The 23,567-nt window shown below is 49.3% G+C and overlaps 1 protein-coding gene across 2 annotated transcripts in view; it reads right to left on the bottom strand.

Moving 5' to 3' along the window:
• The window catches only part of LOC144178112 (atrial natriuretic peptide receptor 1-like), a 791,119-nt gene extending 770,872 nt beyond the window's left edge, over window positions 1-20,247 (bottom strand). For both annotated transcript variants that reach the window (XM_077705647.1, XM_077705648.1), the window contains exon 1: window positions 19,433-20,247. In XM_077705647.1, the coding sequence (XP_077561773.1) occupies window positions 19,433-20,204 (772 nt within the window). In that variant the 5' untranslated portion in view covers window positions 20,205-20,247. The remainder of the gene's footprint in view (window positions 1-19,432) is intronic.
• Between the last annotated feature and the right edge of the window lie 3,320 nt (window positions 20,248-23,567).

Here is a 23,567-nt window from a genome sequence, read left to right on the forward strand (position 1 = left end):
ATTACAATCAGTATGTCATCGTACCGCCTGACCCCCGGCCATTGTTCCGTGTGCTACATTGCGTAATCTTATAACAGAGTATGCTGTTACAAAATGAAAGGGAAATTTGACGCGCGGAGCATGAGAAGAACTTTTTTGGGTAGACGCTCTTTAATTCGTCCACAGCAGTACTCCCCTCTGACCCGCCGCGGTGGTTCAGTGGCTAGGGCGCTGCTGAGCGCGAGGTCGCGGGTTCGATTCCCGGCCGAGGCGGCCGCTTTTCTGATGGAGGCGAAAAGCAAAAACGCCCGTGTGTACGAAATTTTGGCGCACGTTAAAGATCCCCAGGTGGTCAAAATTAATCCGAAGCCCTCCACTACGGCGCGCCTCATCGCCTGTGCTGGGTCGGTGCGTTAAACCCCACAATCAAATCAAATCAGTACTCCCCTCCGGAACGAGTAGCAGTAGATGTAATGTAGCAAGTTTGGCAGTCAGTACACGTGCACCTTCGAAAAAAAAGCAGATCTGAAAGAGACAAAACTGCAGAACAAGCAGAAAAGATGATCGCTCGGCGAATGGGACAGTGTGAGGTACCGGCCTTCCTTTCTGCACGTGTCATCTGCTTTATTACTGTTTCTGCTTCCAAGACAAGGTCGAGGACTGCAGTTTCTTGCCAAGAGATTAAGTGCGCACCTTAACAGTTTTCCCTGACATATCTGTTGTTATTTGTACTTGTAAAAAACGGAGCTTGTCCACTGTACTGTCCTCCAAAACGGTCGTGGGTAAGGGACATCGAAGCCACTTGTGGTCAGCAGCAAGCGGTTTAGCCACTGAGCAGCTCCTGCGGTCACACTTGTCAAATATTACAATTTGCAGGTGTCGGACCTTTTAAACAAATTATGAAATGAAAAAAGTTTGCACACATCGGGCTTTCGCTGCTGCGCACTGGAGCACTCCTGCAGCCTGATTGCTCCACTAAAGTCGCAGCTGGGGAAGGGCAAAGTCGTTTTAAATCCCCTGCAAGCTGCGGAGAATGACATTTCTTTTGGTCAGCTTCCACTACGCTCGCGCTTCCAGCAGCAACAGACCATTGCTACATTGGTGCTCATTCATTTCCCTTGTTGTTACATAGAGCGTGATAGTGTTCAATTGTCTGGAGGGGAAAGTGCGCGAGCAGGTACGAAGTTGATAGTACGTGAAAGAAAAAAGGCCTGAATTGCATTGACTGTGCAATGTCAACAACAGAGGATCGAACCGTTTCGGCATGAACCGGTAACCGTTATTTCTTTTTTCGGTTCAGTTCCGGTCTTCGGTTCGGTTCGGTTCCGGTTCTACACCCTGATATATATATATATATATATATATATATATATCTGGTATATCTGGGCATTGGGAGTGTACTGCTGTGATGTTTATGCGCGGAAGTGACATGATCATTGTTAGATGTAGTGTGGAACACGGCGGGTCAATCCCTGTGTTCATTCTACCCATCCAAACCCATCGCCACTGTCATCTGCGTATAACCATCATCATCCCGGGGCAGTTCCGTCTTTCGGTGGCCTGTGCTCGGCAGCCTACTTAAATGTGGTCCTTTAGCATTTCGCACCTCTGTCTCTCAAGTGGTGGAGGGTGCGCTCGATTCCTCCGTCTACCTCTCTCGGTTGCGCCGCTGGAGCTTCGATCAGGTCGGTGATTGCCGGTGCCAGGCATCCCCAAGCAGCACGACAACAGGCGTGGTGCTTCCAACGCCGCAGCTCCTGCTCAGCCTGCCTTCACTGTCACCACTCCCCAGCGTGATCCTCCGGACTTCGCTTGCCCACGGGGCGATGATGTGGATTGGTCATTGTAAGTTGGCTTTCCGAAGTTGTGGATTGCGCAAAAAAGCGTGGCCATTTGCGGATACAGTTTGGCTACAGCATACTTCCCGAGTCACGCATACTGCTCGCGGCGTCTCTCTCTCCCCTGCCGTTTTCGTACATGCATTCGGGGAGGGGCGTGCACGCACAGGCTTCACGCGCTACACCGTTGACAATCCTTCTGCTATTGGAAGGGCACTGACTGTTTCCTTGATGCTTTCGGCAAGACTTGCGCCATCGGCAAATGTGCGTCCAAGCTCTAAAACATGCATATTATATGTATGCCGCAAAGTATGCATGCATGCGAGATTCTTTCGGAAGAAAAAAAAATGTCAAAGAGGAGTCGATGAAACGACGACTGTGTTGTGTGACTACCTTTAATCGTTTAGCGGAGTCAGCAAGCTCCAAAAAGAGTCGTCGTGGCTGGGACTCACTTTTGACCATCTTTTTCTTAGAGTGTAGTAGATAATTATCTCAATTTCTGCAGAATTTTTCACAGCCAAAACAAGGCTTCCATTACGGAACTACATTCTCAATGGCGGAGGCACCAGGGCGGCCGCATCACGCCTGTGGGCAGAGCATCCCTGTGATGTTGGAAACGCCGCTGCAGAGATAAGCTGCCACCGAGTATAGTTCTTTCATACCAAAGTTTATGGGCACGCTTCTATTCCCCCCACCCCCATCCCGCTTTCTCGTTTTATATAGATGTGCTGAAGCTATTCCTGAGTGCTGCAGTCAGATACTACTAATGAATGGGGCTGTGTGGTTGTGTTCCTGCTAATCTAAGAAAGTGACTGGCACATCCCATCCATTCGCAGAGTTACAAATTCGCTGGTGAACAAATGGGAAAAGTGCGAAAACTAAATAAGAGCATTTGACACCTCAATGTGTGTTCAACTAAAATAGGGGACAGTGTACAACCCCGTTATTAAAATTAGCTTAATTAGAGACTTCCGAGGCCCTAAGAAACACGTATTTTAATAATTAGTTCGCCCCGTTGAAGCTCAATCAGTTGGTTTTGCGACTTTTAGCTACCCGAACACAAGTGGCTTCATTTTTTTTAAGCTTCGCAAAATGTTCATAGAAAAGGACGCACCAAGACGACGAAAGAAGACAAAGCTGCAGCACTGATTTCACTCGACAGTCGTTTCATGCGCCAATGGTCGTTTTCTTAGCCCCGCCCAATTTAACGATAACATTGGAGTGCCTTGGAAGCGAAGCGGCGGAATGGCTCGTGGAACGCTTCATTGCTTGACAAGGGGCACTAATTAGCGCACTTACGAATATACGCTAAAAGGCCTCCCTTATAGCAGGAATAAGAAGAATTCTCCACCTACAAGAAATCTAACAACCTTTTACGCGTGCACTCAGTCATTCCGCCGGTGGCCGTCACAAAAAGAAAAAAAAAAACAAAGGGGGCGCTCACTGAATACAATCACTTTGCAAATGCTCTAACCATGACGTAAACTTCACAGATAAATAAGACGGCGTAGAGGATTTGTATCGACGTAGAGGATTTGTTTTATTCACTCCCACATGTTCACCTCTTGCCTGCTGTTAAAGAGTGCATTAACATAGAAAACGACGGAATGGCTTTCAGGAATGCTAGTGGCATTACTGTCTCGGCATTTATGGAGCTACTCACCTTTTATTTAAACTCCTTGGTAATATGTCGCGATGATAAGGTGCTGGCGCAGAAGTCGGGGGTGTGTATAGGTTCTCGGGTAGCCCCCATTTTGAGCGACATTTTCCTTGCAAAAGTTGACCGACTTCTTGATAAGGATTTAAAAGGTATGGTGCACAAAGTTTTCCGCTATGTGGATGACTACCTGGTCATTTTTGACAAAGCCTCCTGCCTCCGGTCAACGGTTGACATCTTAAAGGTTTTCAAACAAAGGGGGCTTGGCCTATCATTCACCTTTGAAGCATTGAAAGAAGGGTGTATTCAGTATTTAGATTTGTCTGTGCGGTTTGGGAACGGGAAAATTTGTTGGATGTACGCCCCACGATCTGTGAAGCCATTGTTGCCGTTTTCGTCTGGTCACACCAAGCTAGTAAAGAACGGAATTGCCTTATCATGCTTGCGGTCCGCCGTCACTAAGTCTTGTGTGCATTTGATGGAAAACAGTTTTAAAGAGCAAGTGCGAAAGTTGCGGCAGGCTGGATTTCCTGAAGCAGTGTTGTCATGGGCTTGCGAAAAACTTGTGAAACTGGTTAAGTCTGGAACAAAGAAAGAGGTTGCTGAAGATGTGGCTGAAACAAAAAGAAACATTGCTGTCATTCCGTATGTTCATGGCATTATGCACAGGCTGAAGAGAGTTGGTTCGAGATACGGTGTTCAGGTTGCTATAACCGCCCGCAACAAACTACGCTCTATTTGCGCCAGAGTTGCTAGTAGGGTAAGCGGCGGTCCTGGCAGAAAAAGTGTAGGATGTAAGGTTAAACATGATAACCGCTATGTGTCATGCGCTATGGGTGTCGTTTACAGTATTCCCCTATCCCCGTGTCGGCTCACGTACGTGGGACAAACTGGACGGTGCCTGAATGTGCGTTTACGTGAGCATCAGTTATCATTGAAAGGGGCAGCCTCGTCGCATTTGTCTTCTCACTGCAAGAAGTGTGGCTGCACTCCGAATTTTTCTGAGACTGTCATTTTGTTCAAGCATAATCGCCAGATAACACGGGAAATCGTTGAGGCGTACCACATTGATGATAGGAAAGATAAGTGCGTTAGCCAAGCAAGTGTATTGCTTCATGCAAAAGAGATCATGTATCTCAGGGGCTCGTGAGTTGATTTTGGCGCATGTTTGTTTTTCCATTTTGGCATGCAATGTTTCATCTTGTTTGCGCAGTGTTCTGCGGTTTTTTTGGTTGTTTTTGGTGTTTGGGGGTGTGGTATCTTCTGCCTATATATTTCCTTCCTGCCTAATAAATTTTTCAGTTGTTAGACCAGCGCTTGTCCTGTGTACTCCTTTCTGCGTCCTGTTACGTTTGCGCCTGGTTTCATTCAAGATGCATTTCCAACTCGCCCAGCTTGCAACTCTTCTGAAATAAGACGAAGACTTAGCGGCAGGGTTTCGGAACGGAACAAAACCCGGAAGAGAGAAACGAAGAAGCGAAACTTTCGGCCGGAATGAAAACAAAAACGGAATATTATTTATTATTTCGTCCAGGAGCGACAATGAACAAAATTGGTTTCAGCTTTCGGTTTCAGTGGAAATTAAGGGCATTTGAAAATTCATTTCAACTTCCTTGCACCGAGATGAGAGATTGCCGTCGGTTCCCTGGCATAAACTCGCATTTCGTCTCGCTGGCAACCTCTCTCTTTCGGCGGTCTTGCTTCCTACTTCCATACGTCCGATTGTCTCAATCGTTAGTACTGAGCTCCCCAACTGATCGCCGCGTTCAGCTGGCTACGATGCAGATGTCGCGGCCTCATTATTTATCTCTCCTTTAGATATTTTTATTTATGAATTCATTCATTAACATACCTCCTATAATAACGAAGAAAAAATACAACGTGTGGCGGGATTACAGCAGCATACACAATTAACAGCGATATCAGCGGATTACAGCTGGACACTCAATGGAAGCAGATAGAAGTCACGTTACGCTTGTACGCAAGTGCTGCCAGAATGCAGCGGAAAACATTTTATAAGAGCAGAAAAGAACAGTGTCGGGAAAGGCATTCCACTGCTTAATAATTTTTTTAGGAAAAGAGGCTATGAACCCAAGTCTCGGCCTTGAATATATTCACAATTAGGGACGTCGCCACCAGGGGGCCGAGTGGAGCGAACGCTACTCACATGGGCTCTGCAGTTTTTTGCATTTGCGTGGCGTGAATCTGGAATCTACCTGCAAACATCCTCTGAATAGTGTGTCCTGAAGGTAAATGCTACCCGTGGATACATGTTTCGTGAAGGTTGAGCCGTGTGCTGGACATTTGCGAGGGAGTTTCACCCCGGGCGAGCTGGAGCTCGCTACGCCTATTTGGAACATCGGCTCCGCACGAGGAGGGTGGCGGCCACCGCGGCTGCCGCTCGCCTTTGCGAGTGTCGTCGACGACTTCAGCGTTCTTTGGAACTCATCCCCCGGGAACCGGAAGGCCAATGGAAGTCGTCGAAGTAGAGGGTGAGTCAATTTCACCCGAAGAGCTTACAAGTGAGGCGGGCTGGCTGACGAGCCACCGACAACGAAGCACTCGAGCTCTAGCCCAAAGCAAGGGACAGGCAAGGGACAGGAGGGCGCCGAACCCGAATCCTCCAGCGGGGCTTCGCGTTCTCGACAACGACAACGCAAGCCGCCTCGCCCTGCGTGGCAGCCGCAGTTACCGCGTGAAGACATCAAGATCGTGCTTCGACCGAGGGAAGGCCTAGATGTTTCCGAGATCAGCCAAGCGATGCTCCGCGACGGAATACTGCGCGCCACCAAACTAACGGCGGAAGGAGCGGAGGAAGATACTCTTCGAATCAACGCGCTCAAAAACATAATCGTCGCAAGCACCCCAAGCATGGAGAGGGCTGCGAAATACAACGCAATCAAGGCAATCCCGATCGGCGAACACCTTCACGAAGTTATGGCATACGCAGCTCCGCCTGAAGACACCTCCAAGGGCGTAATCCACAATATACCGGAGAGCGACAGTGACGACGACATTACTCGAAGCTTGGTTTATAAACGGAACCCGAAGATTCTTCAGGCTAGAAGAATGGGCCGAACAAATTCGGCAGTCATCGTGTTTGAGGGAGAGGCTGTGCCGTACTACGTCTACCACAGAGGCGCAGAATATCGGTGTTATCTGCATAAGAAGAAGCACGAGGTATGCGAGACGTGCGGAAGACTCGGCCACAGGACTGACGTGTGCCCCGCCCCGGAAAAGAAGATCTGCAGGGACTGTGGAGCCAAGAACCCGCAAGAAAAGCACAAGTGTGACCCCAAGTGCGCGCTTTGAGGCAGAGACCACCGAACTGGCGACAAAAAGTGTCGCCAACGCTACCAAATGCCGTTTTTACTCAAGAAGCGACAGTGGGAGAGGAACAAACTCTTGGAAGAGAAAGTAAACCCGCACAACCAGCCCAGCGCAGGCGACAGCGTTTCGGGAATTCTCAGACACGGTGCCTTGAAGGGAATTACAGAAGACCACGGAAGAGACCGATCTGGCTCTTTCCCACGTCTACCCTCCCGAGAAAACGCAAGCGGCAATGGAGGCCACGTGAACACGGAGAAGAGAAGCAGTGCAGGCGGCACACACAACGACGCGGCTCCTGATCGGCGCAGCTCGATGTCGACGTCCCGACAGCGGAGAGATGACGACCGGACCCGGCAGAGGAGCGATTCGAGATCAAGGTCGAGGTCAAGGTCGAAATCCAAGACCAGGCTCGGGACCAGCGAGGCGAGGAAGGGATGTCAACAAAAAGAAGAGCCCCAACAAAATAAGTTGAGCTGGCCTGGTGTCATCTCCCACGGCTCCACACAGCACACACACATCAATAATCAAAGCCAGTCAGATAACCAGTCGGAAATCCCTAAAATTCGACAAATGTTAGAGATAGTGATGGCAGAAAACAGGGCACTCAAGGCAGAGATACTAAGCCTTAAACAAGCCAACAAGAATCATTCATCAACTGAGTCTGTCGAGGAGGGAACAAAGATGGAAGTTGCAACGCAACCTGATAGACACATGCCGATAAATACGACAGAAGGGAACCCAGGTACGGAATCTCCCCCTGCGAAGAGGAGGGCCACAACCCTTAAGCAAGCAGAAAAAACAGACATTACCCTTCAAGCAAAGACTGTTGACGAGGAACTGTTAAACAGTAGACTACGGCAGTTTGAGGAAAAGTTTGAGAACATGCTTACAAAATTTGAGGGAACCATAACAGCGAGAATTTTCGCACTAGAAAATGCCCGCTTCAGTTAAGGAGGCAGCGGACAAATTGGTCCCATCAAAACGACCAAGCCCTACGCCAGGCCACCCGTGACAGAAAGTACCAGAATCAACCTTGAAGCCGCTCAACCCATCACTTATGTCCAATAATCGCTACAACAGATACGTTATATGGCAATGGAATTGCAGGGGCTTCCGGAGGAAGAGAGGAAATCTAAATCAATTTATACTTAATAGACACATAGAGAAAAGACCCGATGTAATCTACTTGCAAGAAAGGGGATGCCCAGCCAAACTACCAAATTATAAAACCTTCGGTCCGGAAAATGAACACTCCTGTAGCGATAGCGGTAAGAAACCGGTGGTCGCCACCCTCATCAAGCGCTATCTACCAGTAATACAACATGACACAGGCATAGAAGCAATCGACCATGTCCTCACCGAAATCATTTCAACCAAAAAAAGAGGGGAAGGAAGTATGTTTATACTCAACGTGTACAGCAGCCCCCGTAATAACCACAAGTTTGCAAAGCTATTCCGCAAGGTGATAAACATAACCAAGAGAAATGCCCTGATCATAACGGGAGACTTTAATGCGCACCACTCCGCCTGGGGCTACAAACGGGAGACGACCAAGGGAAGGAACCTATGGCAAGACGCCCAAATAGCTGGCCTCTCTCTAGCCACCGACCCAACGTACCCCACTAGACTAGGCAACAGCGTCAGCATGGACACGACACCGGACTTGACCTTCACAAAAAATTTGTTTAACGACCCACAGTGGATCAACCTGCTGGAAAACTTGGGCAGTGACCACTTCATAGTGGCCACACGGCTCACAGCGGGCCCACCCCATCACAAAAGAGGAAACTTAATCAAGATTACAAATTGGGATGAATTCAGAAGAATCAGGGCAGCCGAACAGGAGATATCGGAAGAGGGAGGATGTATAACAGACATTGAGGAATTTGTAGAGCAGCTGCACACACATGCAAGAAAGGCGACGAAAACGATACCCGAAGAAGCTGAGCTCCAGCAAGCCAACACCAAACTCTTGCACATGTGGGAGGCGAAACAAAGCCTTCAGAGACGGTTAAGCAAACAGAAGCTAAACCGCAACCTACGAAGGCGAATAGCGTATTTAAATAGGGAAATAGAAGAGTATGCAAACGAACTGACCCGCCAGAATTGGTACAGCACATGCAATAGAATCGACTCGGAAATGGGACTTGGGAAAACCTGGAATATACTTCGCTACCTGATAGATTCCCAGGAATGCAGGACCACCCAGAGACACAACCTGAGCAAGATCATGCATGATTATCCAAGATCGGACAAGGACCTCTTAGAAGAAATCAAAAACCGATACATAGGATCAAACCCGAAGGAGAACCTCAAACCGTACGAGGGAACTCCAAACCCCGAACTCGACCGCCCCATTACAACAGCGGAACGGAAGTCTGGGAAGCCATCCAGGACCTTCGTACAAAATCTGCACCGGGCCAGGATGGGATTACAAACAAAATTATAAGAAATCTCAATGACGATTCCGTAGAAGCACTAGCACAGTATTTGAATTTAAGATGGCAAATGGGAAGCATGCCGAAGCAATGGAAAACGGCCACCATCATCATCATTCCCAAGCCAGGAAAGAAGTTAGGGCTAGAGAACCTAAGACCCATTTCCCTGACTTCGTGCTTGGGAAAGCTTATGGAGCACGTCGTACTCAGAAGACTCAATAAATACATGAAAGACAAGGATTTATACCCGCACACTATGATCGGCTTTAGACCAAAGTTATCAACTCAAGACGTCCTATTACAGCTCAAACATCAGATCGTAGACGGAAATGGCACATCATCGAGAGACACAAAAGCCATCCTAGGCCTAGACCTGACAAAGGCATTCGATAACGTGCGCCACAGTGCCATCCTGGAAAACCTCGGGATGCTAGGAATCGGGTCTAGGACGTACAATTACGTGAGGGATTTCCTCTCTGACAGAACGGCAAAAATAAAAATCGGCAGCATTGAATCGAACGAACTCGAACTGGGGGCGAGGGGAACACCGCAGGGGTCTGTACTCTCCCCCTTCTTGTTCAACATAGCCATGATCGGACTGCCCGCGGAATTGAAGAAAATAGAAGGCCTACACCACAGCATCTACGCAGATGACCTCACGCTGTGGGTAACCGGCGGCAGTGATGGAGCAATACAAGACACCTTACAGGAAGCAATCAATACTATAGAGACGTACATCGAACCAAGGGGTCTCGTATGTTCGCCAGAAAAATCAGAAATACTACTATATCAGGCAAACAGGGGGAGAAGAAAAGGGTCATATAAATCTACGATCGAACTACAAGCAAAAGGTGGGCTCATACCAGTAGTGCCGATGATGAAAGTCCTGGGACTGCGAATACAAGCGAATGGCCACAACACCGAAGCGATCAGGATGCTAGAAAAAAGCGTACTCCAAACGACCAGATTGATTTCCAGAGTCGCCAATAGACACCAAGGAATCAAAGAAGCCAATTTAACAGACTGGTTCAGGCCTTCGTCCTCAGTAGGGTGGTCTACGTAGCACCATTCCTCTCACTCAAGACATACGAAAGAACAAATATCAACAATAAGATTAGAAAAGTATACAAACAAGCCTTAGGCATACCCATAACAACGCCGACCAACAAATTCGATGCATTAGGGCTGCACAATTCGCTCGACGAGCTAATCGAAGCCCAACAAATCTCTCAGTTGGAGCGGCTCACAAAAAGTCAGACTGGAAGACATGTGCTGCGATCCCTAAGCATTGGTTATGATTCGCAACATGGAAATAAAGTTGACATTTCCCCCGAAGCACGAGCACATTTGCACATTCCTCCTTTGCCCAGGAATATGCACCGAGTGCATAACCAAGCACGCAGGCAAGAAAGGGCCAAAGCTATCCACAAGCGCTTTGAAAAAATCAGGGAGGCGATATACGTCGATGCTGCTGAATAACTGCCATGGCAATAACGGCGGTTAACCAGCACGGCCATTTGATAACCTCAGGTTAAGTCCGCGCAAGCCCACCGGAGACTGGGGAAGAAGCTGCCATTGCCTTGGCGCTAGCATTCACCCGAGCAAGATATATAATCAGCGACTCCAAGACGGCAATCAGAAACTTCTCGAGAGGACGCATATCCGCTGAAGCGCTGAGAATTATGAATGGATATAGCGGAGAAAGGCTCAGAAGAGTACAACTAATATGGGCACCAGGTCACACAGCCCTACCCGGCAACGAGGATGCTCACAACCTAGCTCGAGGACTAACCGGCCGAGCTAGCGCAAGAGGCACCACGGAGCAGCCCTCGCCCAGAAACGGCAGTGAACGCATGGTCACATATAGAGAAATTATCGATCATTACCGACTGGGGAGGCTAAAATACCCAGAGGCGCACAAAACACTAGATAAAAAGCAATCAGTTGCGTGGAGATTACTGCAGACGTGGATGTACCCCAACCCCGTACTGTACAATCACTATTACCCAGATCTGCACAGCGACAGATGTAAAAACTGCACAGGAAGGGCTGACCTTGAACACATGTTATGGGCCTGCCCTGCCATCACCACCACAGATAAAGCAAGCAAAATGATAAGTACACCGGAGCAGTGGGAGACGATACTGCTCAGCTCGGACGCCGAGTCGCAATCTTGGGCTGTCCGGATGGCCGAGGCCGCCGCCAAGGAGCAGGGGCTCCTGGCCGATGGCTGAAGAGGGGGAGAAGGGACTTCTAGCCTACCCCACCCCTGACCCCATCCTGGGCAAACAATAAAGTTATTCCTCCTCCTCACAATTATGTTGTTATGCCTTCGTCTGTAGCTGTATGTGTCCCATGGGACAGAGTGTCGCACAAGACAGCGTGTTTTAAACTGGTAACAATAATATCACAACTATATGAGTTAATAATGCGCCAATCAGGATTCTGAATTGACTCAAATATATTCACAAGAGCTTCAATGTTCGGGTCCCAGACCAAGGCGGCATACCCAAGAATAGCACGTGCGTGCACAGCACGCTGGTTTTAGATGCGACTGCATCTCATTCACTCGCCTTGTCCCTCCATACGGCGTGGTTGTTGTCCGTCCACACCCCTCCGCCATTCTCCTCGCCGCGCGAGCTGCGCTCTCCGCCGCTCACCCCCTCTTCTCTCCGATAGCGAACACACTCTCGCGAGGGGCATTGGATTGGATTCGATTGGGTTGGCTTGGCTTGGCTTGGCTTGGCTTGGCTTGGCTTGGCTTGGATTGGATTAGATTGGATTTGGATTGGATTGGATTAAAGTGGATTGTGTTGCGTTATAGCCGCGCCACGTTGCGTCATAGCCGCGGTCGTTCCAGCACCGGCGTTCCGATTTCCATCGATGCGTTGAATGGAGCCTAACAATTCTGCTATCGCCCGCGCAACCGTAATAAGCACCGATCACTGTGATAACAGGAATGCTAGCACCACTGGAGACAAGGCTGCGAAGCGGCGTGAATGTGATGCTGAACGCAAACGTTTGAAGCGAGCAGCCGATTCCGAACTTGGTAAACGTGATACCGAACGCAAACGGTTGAAGCGAGCAGCCGATGCTGAACTTCGTCAAGTGAAGCCGCTGCCGTACGCGAGAAGAGAGCGGCCGAGCGGCCGCCAACGCCAACGCCGACGCCGACGCTAGTGCCCCAAGATGCGTCGCATCTCCACGGGGTTCCCCTCGCGGGAAGGTGGGGTACTTTTTCCGGACATTTGGGAGTGTTGGCACCTAAAAATTGTGCACTTCACCGCAATGGAACGCTCGAAGAATTTTTATCTACGACAGCGTCTCAATCAAACCCAGGTGCCAGATTGAGGACTGCCAGCATGTAGTTTCTAGGGACAGCTGCGCCATCAAAAGGTATACGACAAGGAGGGCTTACCTGTCCTCGGATTTATTTAGCGTGTAGTTGAGTTATTTAACAGACATGATTAAAAAGAATTAATAAGTATCCACTGATGTTTCCTAACATAATTTCATAATTTTCACTGTTTTTTTACGTAAGTACATAATTCCTAATTTTTCTTGAGCACAAAGAGGAACCGTTATGAACCGTTATAAACCGTTACTTTTTTCGGTCCGGAGCTGAACGGGAACGGTACAATTATTTATGAAACGAAATAAAAACCGAAAAAAAAAACGTTTCGTGCCGACACAGTGCTTAGCGGTAAGACTTCCTAAGGCTCTACCAGTCAAGAAATTAAAAGAAACTAGATGATAGTTTGGGCGGAGTCCCAAAGCTGGCTAAGTTTTCGCAAAGAAAAAAATGATAGCTACGTACAAATCCTATGGCTGTTTATCAGAGATGGTAGCAGTTTCAAAGAATTGTCCCGTCCAGGGTTTCCACCCAGAACCAAAGAACCGTACGTCTGGCTTATAGGTCATCTCTGCCACAGACAAAAAAATACACGCACCATTATGACTTCCCTGTTCATGAAAATGGTGCCTACTAATAACTACCCTATGCAAACTCCGGTCCAAGTGATGGTACGTATGCGGTGGAAGCCCAAGTAACGTTATTATCTTGACCGTTGTGCTTATTGTTAACTAATGTACTTAAGATCCATGTCAAAGTGATGAGACGTACAAATAATGTTTTGAACGGCGAGCCGAGTATGGTGCTGACTGCGTCCTAACAGTACACACATCGTGGAGTTCGTTTTCCTACGCCTCGAGCTACAAAGACACGTCAAGCCTCGAGAGCTTTTATAGGGCATCAAAAACTATGGAACCCTGGGCATATAAGCTTCGCTTAAAAAATGGCCGCGTATCTGCTTGCTTAGCTGCCAATGCTGTCTGCAGCCATTGCCGCCGAGCTCTTTTCCGCTCCGCACCGCCACCCCTCGCGCTCATCTCCTCCTCTCTCGCTCGTCTCAGGATCAATTGAATGGGCGTTTGCTTATTACCGCCTCCGCACAGTTCGCGCGCCGCGTGTTGGGACGGCGCGCATCGTTTTTCTTATTAAAGCGAAGCGTTCTACGCCCCACTGATGGCCTCGTGCGTCGAGTAACAGACACGACAGGAAGGCCATTTTTATATTTTGCTTGAAGTAGTCGATTGCCAAGCCGCAGCCACTGATAAGGCCTATAAAGAGACAGTGGATTGAGTTTTCATTCATTTCGGATAATTAATCCGTTAATGCATAATTTCTTTCATTGTATATTATCGTGTACTCATTTGCAAACTAGCAATGGAAGCCACCGTGGCAACGGCGAAGACCACCACCAAGCTTTGCATAGAGTAACGCGTGCCTGTGTGTCGCGATGGGATTGACATGGGCTTCGTGAAGCGAGGGATCTATCCCGACCAGAGGAAGGGCCGATCTAGCCACGGTATCTAGCCACGTGACTACGGTGGCTAGATACCGTGGCCCCGGACGAGCTACGACGACATGCCGGGCCCTTAAAGTGCTCCGTACTTTAGTGCCCTTCCATTCGGTGAAGATGGATGACCTGCGAAGCTGCACGCGGCCGACGAAGTGCACGAAACAAACCGCGTTTGTTTGTAAGTAGCGATTGAGCATGCTTCAGGGATATTGGCCTTAAATTATGTATGTCGGAACATTTCCCAGGTTTTGCCAGGTATGAATCTCATCTCGGCCGTTTCCATAGAGCACGCATCTCATCCTCTCTCGCTCGTCTCAGGATCAATTTAATAGGTGTTTGCTTAATTTGATAAGTGTTGAGATATTCCAACAGATTCCACTTTCACGAAGTAGTTCAATGATTGTCCGAAAATGAAGTCCCGGATCGGTGAGACCCTTCTTCGGGGAGTTCAGAATAGTGTAACAGTATTGCTGCCTTTCCAAAGATTGATATAAGAAATGCATTCATATAACCCGCCGTGGTGGCTCAGTGGCTTAGGCGTTGTCCAGCTAAGCTCAAGGACACGGGTTCGACTCTCGACCGCGACAGCTGCTTTTGGGAGGCGAAATGCGAAAACGCCCGTTTGTTGCAGATTTCGGCGCGCGTTAGAGGTCCCCAGGTGGTCAAAATTAATTCGGAGCCCTCCACGACGGCGAGCAAGCCTCATCGTCCGTGTACCATCGGTGCGTAGTCTCATTTGAAAACATTTTATCTCTGGAATATTGCAGCTCGGTGCATGAATAAGATACGGCGCTTGTGAACACGAAGTTTCGTCTTCATTCTTGGCACTGACAGTCGATTTTTCCATTGAGTAAAAACAAGGCAGCAGAACGATAATATAGCATAATCATAAACGTATATGTACCTCGAGCGTTGCGCATGTTCAAATCAACTAGGCTTCATATTGTGCTCCGTAGCCCCTCCTCCCCCTCCCACGGCTGTCCGCAAAGGCTCACATAATATTTTAGTCGCAAATTTCCAGTTTCAACTGAATTGTAACAATGCGATCGTGTTTGTCCTCCTCGGATCAGTTTTCGCCTTCCGCCTATCTAACACACTACAACTGTAAGTCGACTATCGCCGAAAGACGATAGTCGACTGGTGCCCCTGCCAACTAAATGCCTCCCTTCTCTTTCACACTCACCTCTCATGCTGATCCTCTCCCGTCTCGTTCCTCCCAAGATAACACGCTAGTGGTTTGCTTAAGCCAACTTAAATGTACCGCATTCGACTGCTCAAAGTCGGGTGTCTCGATGCCAGCGCTGCCGTACGGCGGAGACGCACGTGAATTGAGACACCCTACTACGTTTGATTTCTTAAGTGCCCCCAGGAGGTGCCGCTGGAAACAGCAGGCGACGGTTTTCTGCCGTTGTGTAGTATTTCATTTGCTATCGCAAAAACCAAGCATTCATAATTCTTTAATAAAACAACACTGCTAATATTACTTATGTATTGATTTGCTCCCTTATATTTGCATAATGCCTTGTTCTTGTTCAAGAATGTTGACAAGTATTAGCCCTGACACCGGACTTAGACGTTTAGATTTGGCTGTGAGTATATGAGACTGTTGCGTTGTTTTCGTTTCACTTTGGCCGGGTGGCTGAATCGAGTCTCAGACAGACAGACAGACAGACGAAATTTCTGCGTTTAAGCAGCCCAAGAAACACTATAGTCTTTGAAAATTGCCGTACACGATGGTGAGGGACCGTACTTATTCGGCCGTACGCGCCCACCGCCTGCCCGCCACCTTCCGCTTCCAACCACGTACCCAATGCTTGAGCCCTCCAGTGCGCGCTCTAGGCTCGTGTGCTGGGGCACGCAGTGCACTACCACCCCATATATACGCACAGATAAACTACCAGACCTCCGTGGGTCTGACTCGAGTACGCACAAACCGCAGCAAGTGGCGTGTGAGCAACCGCCGCTCACGCGGAACTTGGCCGCCAGCGTGCCCAAGTGAGCTGCGCTGTTTCATGAGGCTTCCTCAGGGGTGGTACTGGGCTTTGATTTTTCCTTTTGTTTCTTGTTGTGCCTGGAACAGCATGAGCGAGAGTTTTGTTCTTTTGTGCTTGCGTTAATCTCGCATAAGATGGAGCCTTTCTGCGCCATTTTTAACGCTTTCTTTTTTTTTCTCACTTGCTATTTTAAAAACCGACTCTAAGTGTATTCCTCACTAGAAGAACGCGAGAAATGGCGGTTAACTAGTTACACTTCGCCCTAAATGGGCCTGAGGTTTACTTTGCATTGAACAATGGGGACATGTATGACCGATTCCAGCGGTTTCAGTACTCTCAAACAGATCGCCTATACGCCTCGAGCGCGGCCTGTAGGGGCGCCACTGAAGTCCCCCTAGCGGCCCGTTTCGGAAGCAGCCTCGGGAGTTTCCGGCCCGCTCCCACTTGTCGCCGTTCCTTTGCGGCACGTTCGTGACTGATATTTTCCGTCTGTATCCGTTGAAGATACATTTATGTGGAGCAGTGACTCTGTTTGCAAACGTACGTGATGTGTTTACGAGAGTATAAACGTTTATAACGCGATCTTAGTGTGGTACATTCGGTCTGCATGAGCGCCAGGTGTGAGTCACAGGCCGGCGCCCCGAAGTCGGCATATGCATGCCGCTGATTGCAATTCCGCTGCCCTGAAATTTAGGGGCAGTGTCTCCGTAAGTAGCGTTTCGACCGATGGTCATGTTGCGGCCAAACACTGTGATGTAAATCGGCTTTGTGCGCTTACATAATCTAGCGTAGCACACATACGTGACAGCACGCCAGTTACGCTTGCCAATATCACGTCTCAGGTATTGACCCCTACCCTGGACAAGCCAACGCGGCATAAATTTCCCAAACATTCTACAATCGAAGTACGATGGATAATGCAAAATTATACTCGCGAGTCAGCCCACGACAAGTTTAATGCTGGGTCGTCTTGTCGCGAGGTGAGCGCTCGCAAAGATTCATCCGTTACATTTACCCTCCACAAGAAGCGAGGAGACGGGCTTATAGAGTAATCCGCGACCACGACTAAACTCTTCTTCCAAACATCGTCATATGACGCAGGGAGACTGCAGAATCTAGCATAAACCGAAATCACAGGGCATTATCAGTTACCACACTCTTCCAATGAGGCCGTGTGCACGAGATTTCGGCGCACGTTAAGTATCTCCAGGTGGTCAAAATCAACCCGGAGACCTTCACTACGGCGTGCCTCATCGCCTCCGTTGCGTCGGTGCGTTAAACCCTACAATCAATCAATCAACTCTTCCAACGACACCTCATATTGCTTGTGAACTGCCTACCCTGTATTCTTCAAAAAATGCGACCGCCGAGTGGTCAGCCGTTCGTTGAAGACGAAACACAAACGGAAAGTGAACGCGCAGCTTGTGTGTGTGATTACTAAAACGTTGTTACGAATTGGCCAGCGCCGCCGTACTTTCCCGCATCACTCCTCGGCTGTGCGGCGAAGCCACTGCGTGCGCCTTTCTGCCGTCAGGCGCCACCATGTCGGTGACAAGTTTCGACAAGCCGATTCAGACGCTTCGCTTTCGGCGCATTTCAAAACTTCGGCGGCTGCCGGTGAGGCTCGTCTCAACGCTCTTCAAGGACACAGGTGCCCCGCGAACTCAGCGGAGTCCTCCTCTCTCCCCTCTCTCGGACTCAACGTGCGCCGAGGCTACCGACCGTCACGAACTCTGGAAAGAGCGTTGTGTGTGTCTGTGACGTTCGTGGCGTGTTGCCGCTTGTTGGCGTTTTGACTGGTTTTGACCGTTACCGCTTTTGGGTATAAATAGACCCCCGCAAGCGCTGTAAACCATTCCTGTTAGAGCAGCGAATCGATGCTGTCGCTCTGCTCGAGTCCTGTATTGTAACCTCGCCCGTCGGGGCATTGTTCTTTGGCTTCGGCTCACCTCTCGCTATGAAGTAAACAGTTACGTTGGCCTATCAGCCCTTGACGTCTTCCCGACTGCAGTCGGCCTTCCCGGTCGCAACAACTGGTTGGCAGCGGTCGGATGGCAACTTCGTAACACCTGGAGCCAGCGGTGCGAGACCCAATACCACGGACGTCAAGGCGGCTTCGGACTTCGCAGAATTCACGGCGGTCAATGGTGAGTGCGGGCGAAACGGTGCCCCGCACGCGTTATGCGGAGATGTGGGTTCGATTCCCGCTCCCGGAAAAAACGGGGATTTTTTCTCGACTTATATTTTCGCTTATTTATCACTGTATCAAAAGAAACATGACAAACACACGTCATTCGGCACTATTAAAATATTTCGGAAACAGCCGAATAGCACTGGCAATGACGACTGAAACCTTGATATATATATATATATATATATATATATATATATATATATATATATATATATATATATATATATATATATATATATATATATATATATATATATATATATTGTACATTCTGAAGATCTCGCACAAAATTAAGAGAGTGGCCACCAGACATGGGGTGTACGTTGTCTTTTGGGCATCGTGTAAGCTGGCAAGACTTTGTTCCAAAATTGAAAAGCGCGAACCAAAGAATACTTGCACAACCCGCCATACCACACAATTCACGAAGTGCACGACAAATGTTATTTATCGCGTACCGCTGGAATGTATATATGGCTGACCGGACGCTGTCTGAATGTTCGTTTAAAAGAGCATGAAACTTCGGTTACGTCAGGCGGAGGGCCAAACTTGCCCGCCCACTGCCGGGGTTGTGGAGGCACCCCTTTCTTTGACAAAACTTATTTATTAGGGGAGCCACAAAGTGCGAGAGGGAGCTTATTGAAGCTTATAAAATGGAAAAGCGCGGTTTTTATAAGTGTGCTCACTAACGTGGCTATGATGAGTGTGTCCTCACTAACGGTATCACGCAAACATGCTGAATATTTGCAAAAGAGCCGATATTGAATTTCTTCATCGGCAGGTCTTTTACTTTAGTTTTTACAACGCATGGCCTGACCTTGTTTTTCCTTCAAGATTTTATTCATTAAACTGATGCTAGTCCCAGCGTGTGCGTCGTCCTCTCTCTCGTGTACGTGTCTTCAAGGCTGGGTTCCACCGTTCTTCCAAGGCATTTGAACTGGCATTTGAGGGCTGGGCGGGTATACGGAAAGCATCAGTTGCTTCGAAACAGCAAACGTTAAGGAAGGATCACTTCCATTGGCGCGAATAGGCAGGTAGGCAAGCAGATGGACGCCGGCAAGCTGCGTGAGCGATTCGTGTCGGCTCCACAGTGCGACAGGCTTGGCGAAACCGGGAAGAAGGAGGAAAGCGGGCAGTACTCACTGCGGGCGTTGCGGGCGACCTGTTGCATGAGCTCCTGGAAGTCGAGGCTGGGGTCTTCCTCGTCGAACTTCTGGTGGAACATGTGTCCCCCGCCGAGCGCGTTGAAGACCGCGGCCAGGTTGAAGAAGCAGTCCGAGTGCCCCTTGGTGCGCTCGCGGAACTCGTGGAACAGGAAGGCCACCACCTGCCAGCCGAAGCGGCGCAGCGTCTCGATGAAGAGCTGGCCCACCTGGGTGAAGGAGCCGTTCATGCGCGTGAGCAGGCGGTAGGCGGGGTGCTTGGCGTCGAAGTTGTCGTTCTGGCCCGACGAGGTGAGCAGGGGCAGGTCCCACTCGGCGCTGTAGCGGGCCACGGGCGCCAGCACGTACGAGCAGGTGGGGCCCAGGAAGACGTCCACCTTGCCCGCGATGTAGTGGTCGAAGGCCAGCAGCGGCCCGTGCGACGAGGAGCAGTTGGTGTTGTTGTAGTTCACCACCAGGCTCAGGTTGCGCGCCTGGCGCAGGTGCTCCACGGCAACCATGACGGCCGGCACCACCTTGTGCAGCGAGTACGGGAACGCGTCGTCGTCGGGCGCCAGCACCAACAGCTCGGGCGCGCGCCGTGGACCCTTGAGCCTCAGCGCCGCGCTCCTGCTCTCCAGCGCGGCACCCCCCGGCAGCAGCGACAGAGGGTGCGACGACGGCTGGCACAGCACCGCCCACACCGAGGCGACGAGGAGGAGGAAGAGCGCCGTGGCGAGCCCCCGGGGGACGCGGCGCGGTAGCGAATCCATGCTCCAGCCACAGGTGACAGAATGCGCGCTTCTAGTGGCGGCACGCCACAGGCTGGCAGTCGGCGGCGCGCGGGAGACTGCTAAGCGGCGCGGGCGCTGCTGCCGCTGTGGCCGTGGACGCGAGTCGGGGTTCGAGCTGCCCGATGGCTTTGGGACCCGCTACGCGCGCGCTCCCGCCAAGAGGTGTCGCCACGTCACGGCCGCCGGCTTAAGCTCCAAGTTTGCGATCGCGTCCAAACTTCGGCCGTCCCTCTGACCTTCGGGAGCCGCGCGTTCGAAAAAAGCTTGCAAAGCGGGCTCAGAGATGCTTCGTAATACCGCTAGAAAAAGGAGAACGTCAAGCTCTTTAGCGATGGCGGGCGATAAGGAAGGGGAACGTCCGGCGCCTGGGATATCACCGCTATCAGTGATAATTAGGCTGCGCTCTTTCTATCCAGAGTGATGTAATTAGTTTCTTATGTTTTTTGACCCTGCCACATGGGTTTTCCGGCACCATGTCAAGCTGCCTGCAGCAGGTTTCAGCCCGGAACACCCTCCAGTTTTTTTAGATTATTATTATTATTATTATTATTATTATTATTATTATTATTATTATTATTATTATTATTATTATTATTATTATTATTATTATTATTATTATTATTACTATTATCATCACTGCAAAGTTTGAAAAGGTAGCCCTGAGAAATTTTTAAAAATCTGCAGTTCAGAGAATTGTCTAGTAATGCTGAGCATTCTCACGCCGCTTGTCTTCGTTGTCAGTTCTTTACAGCCCCATTTGCCTATGAGTTTCCAAATATGCTGCTTTATTTATAACATTGCCTTGTTGTTTTGTCGGGTGTCTTTTCGCCAATGATGTGCATTTACACCTTTACAGCGATTAACTGGCATAACTTCGCCAATTATGTATTCTTACGTAGATGCAAGACGTAGTGCAAGGTTGGTCCGGTTTGCGTTTCCTTTTTAAATGGCTCCTGAGGCTGACGTTCTGGGTGGTGCTTTTCCCACCTGCTTGAAGGGCTTCCCGAGCTACATTTTGGCCGTTGTCTTTCCCGTATTTCCCCTTTATGCGTGCAAGGGTAGGTGAGGGGAGGTGGGGGGGAGGCGTGTGCGCGCAGCCAGGCTTCACACGCTCACCGAGTCAAAATATTTCTGTTCTACACGGTTTTGCTGAAGGACACGATATGTGGAAACCGAGCGGAAAGGATCAGATCTGAGTCTGAAACAAACTCAATGATAGCCGTGAAAGGTGAATATTTGAGCCACTTGAGATTTGAGGAGATGAGATCGTCTTGTTCTATTAACTGGGAGAACATCGGCAAAGAATGGTTCAGGAACTGTACTCATAGAGCTTAGTTGTGGGGTTAAATATTACTGCAGATAAATCTAAAGTAATGGTAACTTCGCGAACACGCGCTAAACGCGCCTTTCAGCTTTGGCAATACCGGAAGGGCTGGACGAATATAACAATCTCGAACAAGTGCCGATGCAAACCGAAATGTAGAAATCAGGCTCACAATATCTCCGTGCTTGAGGGCTGCGTTCGGAAAGCACTGTTAAGTAAATAGCGATACAAATATAGGCTACCTATGTCCAGAAGAGGAATGGTCTACAACCAGTGCGTTCTCTCCGTGACCACATATGCTTGGGCATATGTGGTCACGGAAAGAAAATTTTGGTCGGCCCAGCGACCCTTGGAATGAGCAGTAACATGCGGAATGCTTAGGTATAGAGAATAGACGCCTTGGATTGGAGAGCAAAGGCGGGTGTTTAGAAAATCACGTGAAGCTGGGCGGTGTGAAGAACTGACCGCCGGTGGACCACCACGCAGGCAGCTGCCGAGAGACGAGACTGGGAGTATATGGAAGCCTGGAGGGAGGGATGACACAAGTCTCCAGGCACAGAACAGGTTGAGACGGCGTAGGATAGGAGCAGTAGTAAGTCTGCTGGGGAGATCCTTCGTACTGCAGTGGACAGAAATGGACTGGTGCTGTATGTGCGTGCTTGTGTGTTTCGTGAAACATAAAATAGACGGTAAAAAATTATATGCTATTGAGCACGTTCCTATACCCTTTTTTCCGTCCATTGCATTCAAAAACGGTTGTATTAGAGGCTGCGGAGGTGTTTACAAGGCATCAGACAGGCATCAGACAAATGAAATGGGATTACTCCGGGTCGATAGACCGGAGAGGCCGTGAAGGAACCCAAGAACGAACGTGCCACGGAGAAATTATTGTTACCTTTTGCAACGAGCCATAGCAGCTGCCTACTCCTCCGTCCGTGAAGGTTCCCACGCTAGACATAAATAGTTATTCCGGTGGTTGCGTGAAGATGGTTCTGGCCGCGTGCGTTCAAAGACTAGGCAGGGTACAAATACAGGGCTATTTTTAGCTGCGCCAGGTACGAAACGAAAATTTGGGTGGGCGTTTTGTCCTTTGGTAGAATGTGGTAGCTTCAACAGCTGTGTTTCTGACTCGAGTACAAGGGGAAAGAGTAAAGTGGTGTTGACGCAATGTTCCCTTGTTCTCAAATGGGATCTATTTGTCTTGCATGAAATGAAATTTTTCGGCTGCTCTAGTTGAGCATGTGTTCGTTATTCTTCTTTGCAGATAGATCTAAAGTGCATGGTTGTCGACGGAGGCTGGGGCCTTCTTAATCGCCCGGTCGGTTCTACACCGGGCTCCACAATATGAGGATAATCTCCGTGTCTTCCATGAAGTCTCCCACTAATTTCTGTGGCAACACGTTCTCTGTCAGTAGTAGTTTGAAGTAAAAAGACCCGCCACATTATCATTGCTATAGCTGACGTTACCGCGCCATGGGAATGTCGGGAGCGTTCGTGCGGGAAAGCCGACTGTTGGCGCTCACTGAGGGGTGACGGGGCGAGTGGCATGGTTGGAGAGGAGAGAAGACGAGGACGGTGTTTTGTCTGCGGCCGGCATGGTCTCTTCAATAGTAGTGATGTTTTCCGCATCGTGCTATGACAACAACCTCAAGGCCGAGCAGTTATAGTTCCTATTTACGAAGCAGTGAAACCCGGGTTCAACTGACAAACTTATAAACATCGAAACGAATTTCATGTACTTTAAATACACTCGCGCATGCACGTAGGGAAATTTGAAGCTTGGCTGAGTACTTTCTCAGGCATTTTATTCATAAAAAGCAGGGGGCAAAGGGATCTGGCAAGCCTGAACAATAAATAGGTAGCACCTACTAAAATACTCCTGAGTTCCTTCCCTATTGAAATCTTGCTCTGTGTCCCAAACCGAAGTGCTAATCTCCGCTTTGTTACACGGAATAGTGGCAGTACGCGAGCCTCTGTGAGGCATTTTAATGCGCTGGTATGCAGCAACACTCGTTTTC

The sequence above is a fragment of the Haemaphysalis longicornis genome, unplaced genomic scaffold (assembly GCF_048455015.1).
Source record: "Haemaphysalis longicornis isolate Haplotype H1 unplaced genomic scaffold, Haemaphysalis longicornis Haplotype H1 scaffold_4, whole genome shotgun sequence".
In the NCBI taxonomy this organism is placed as follows: domain Eukaryota; kingdom Metazoa; phylum Arthropoda; class Arachnida; order Ixodida; family Ixodidae; genus Haemaphysalis; species Haemaphysalis longicornis.